Raw genomic sequence first — 295 nt, 5'->3', positions numbered from 1 at the left:
CTCCCCTGTGGCCTGCGCCTGCCGTGCCTGCCCACTGCTCTTCCCCAGCCGCCCGGCCATGGAGCAGCACCACCGCACCCACTTCCCGTTCCACTGCAGCCACTGTGACTTTGTCACGGCCAATGCCAAGCTCTTCTGGCAGCACAGGAAGGGCCACGCCGTGGAGCCCCCCACTGAGACGCCTGCCACAGGCAGCACCCCTGGCTCAGACCCTGCTGGCCTCGAACAGCGCTGCGTCCTGCCGTCAGGTATGGCTGGGAGGAGGAGTTGTGGGTCCGATGTAGAGGCGGACACG

At 67.5% G+C, this 295-nt stretch overlaps 1 protein-coding gene across 1 annotated transcript in view; it reads left to right on the top strand.

Moving 5' to 3' along the window:
* ZNF142 (zinc finger protein 142) overlaps positions 1-295 on the top strand; it is a gene marked incomplete at both ends in the record, with an annotated part of 10,455 nt that overhangs the window by 1,430 nt on the left and 8,730 nt on the right. The window contains 1 exon segment of the mRNA XM_010136049.1: positions 13-248. Coding sequence (XP_010134351.1) covers positions 13-248 — 236 coding nt within the window.

This window comes from Buceros rhinoceros, unplaced genomic scaffold, assembly GCF_000710305.1.
Source record: "Buceros rhinoceros silvestris isolate BGI_N320 unplaced genomic scaffold, ASM71030v1 scaffold25355, whole genome shotgun sequence".
NCBI classification, from domain to species: domain Eukaryota; kingdom Metazoa; phylum Chordata; class Aves; order Bucerotiformes; family Bucerotidae; genus Buceros; species Buceros rhinoceros.
The sequence above is the reverse complement of the archived record's forward strand: the minus strand, read 5'-3'. Positions and strand labels throughout refer to the sequence as shown.